The sequence below is a fragment of the Orycteropus afer genome, unplaced genomic scaffold (genome assembly GCF_000298275.1).
Source record: "Orycteropus afer afer isolate SDZICR_OR568_19922 unplaced genomic scaffold, OryAfe1.0 scaffold00244, whole genome shotgun sequence".
Classification (NCBI taxonomy): Eukaryota; Metazoa; Chordata; class Mammalia; order Tubulidentata; family Orycteropodidae; genus Orycteropus; species Orycteropus afer.
The window spans coordinates 835,523-836,489 of NW_006921831.1; the positions used below are offsets into that span (position 1 = coordinate 835,523).

A 967-nucleotide genomic window follows, 5' to 3' on the forward strand; every position below is an offset into this window, starting at 1 on the left:
TTGGTCAGCGTGAGGGTGGGGGTGAGCCCTCAGAGGACAGGACGGTTGCCATACCGTGTTACAGATGACCCACCCAAGGCACAGAGAGGGTGAGCAGCTTGCCCAAGGTCACACAGCCCCGAGCATGCAGCTCCAAGGACCCTGCTCTCACCCAATGCTACGCTGCCCCGGGGACCAGTCCAGCAGGATGAGCTGGGTTGGAACTTCACAGTTAACAAAGTGATTTCCCTTCTGCTAGCTCCCTCTCAAACCAGCCAGCCTGGGAGGTGGGGCGTGTAGGGAGGAGCTATGAGCCCTGCTTTACGACAGGGAGCGGAGGCAGAGAGGTTAGGTGGCCTGAGGCCGCTCAGCCTGTGAGAGGCAGCACACTGTCCCGGCCTCCCGGGCCTCTCCTCGGCTTCCTGGGCCCCTCCGCGTGCTAAAGCTACATGGCCACCTCCTCTGCCTAGTGGTGGACAGGAAAGAGCTGCCAGGCCGAGCCCCAGGGCCAGGACCCCGGGCTCATGTGGACGGTGGGCAGCCCCACCGTGGGGCCCTCGCCCTGCAGGGAATGAGCAGGCCTTCTCTGCCTCCCCCACCTAGCCTGGGGCCCTGTGCTCACCCTGCTGCTCCCCTCGATGGTAGGCCACCCCTGTCTCCCCTCCCCCCCCAAGGTGGGGACGGGCATTCACCCCATTGTCCCCCAAAGTACTGGGATGCCCCTCCCCCACCCAGTGTGGGGACCTGCTCACCCTGCTGTCCCTCCAGGTAATGGGCGGCCCCTCCCCATAGCCCCTTTCACCCCCATTGTGGGGACCTGTTCACCCCACTGTCCCCCCTTGTAGTGGACGGACTCTATACCCGTCTACCCCTAGCGTGGGGACCCGCTCACTCCACTGTCCCCTGGAGTAATGGATGGACTGTCCCAGTGCCCTTCCACCCCCATTGTGGGGCCCTGCTCACTCCACTGTCCCCCCATGTAGTGGAC

General features: G+C 64.5%; 1 protein-coding gene across 1 annotated transcript in view; it reads left to right on the top strand.

The window, feature by feature from the left end:
* ANO1 (anoctamin 1) overlaps positions 1-967 on the top strand; it is a 155,250-nt gene that overhangs the window by 145,895 nt on the left and 8,388 nt on the right. Inside the window, exons 25-26 of the mRNA XM_042782104.1 lie at positions 450-512; positions 689-747. Of these exons, the coding sequence (XP_042638038.1) occupies positions 450-512; positions 689-747 (122 nt within the window). The remainder of the gene's footprint in view (positions 1-449; positions 513-688; positions 748-967) is intronic.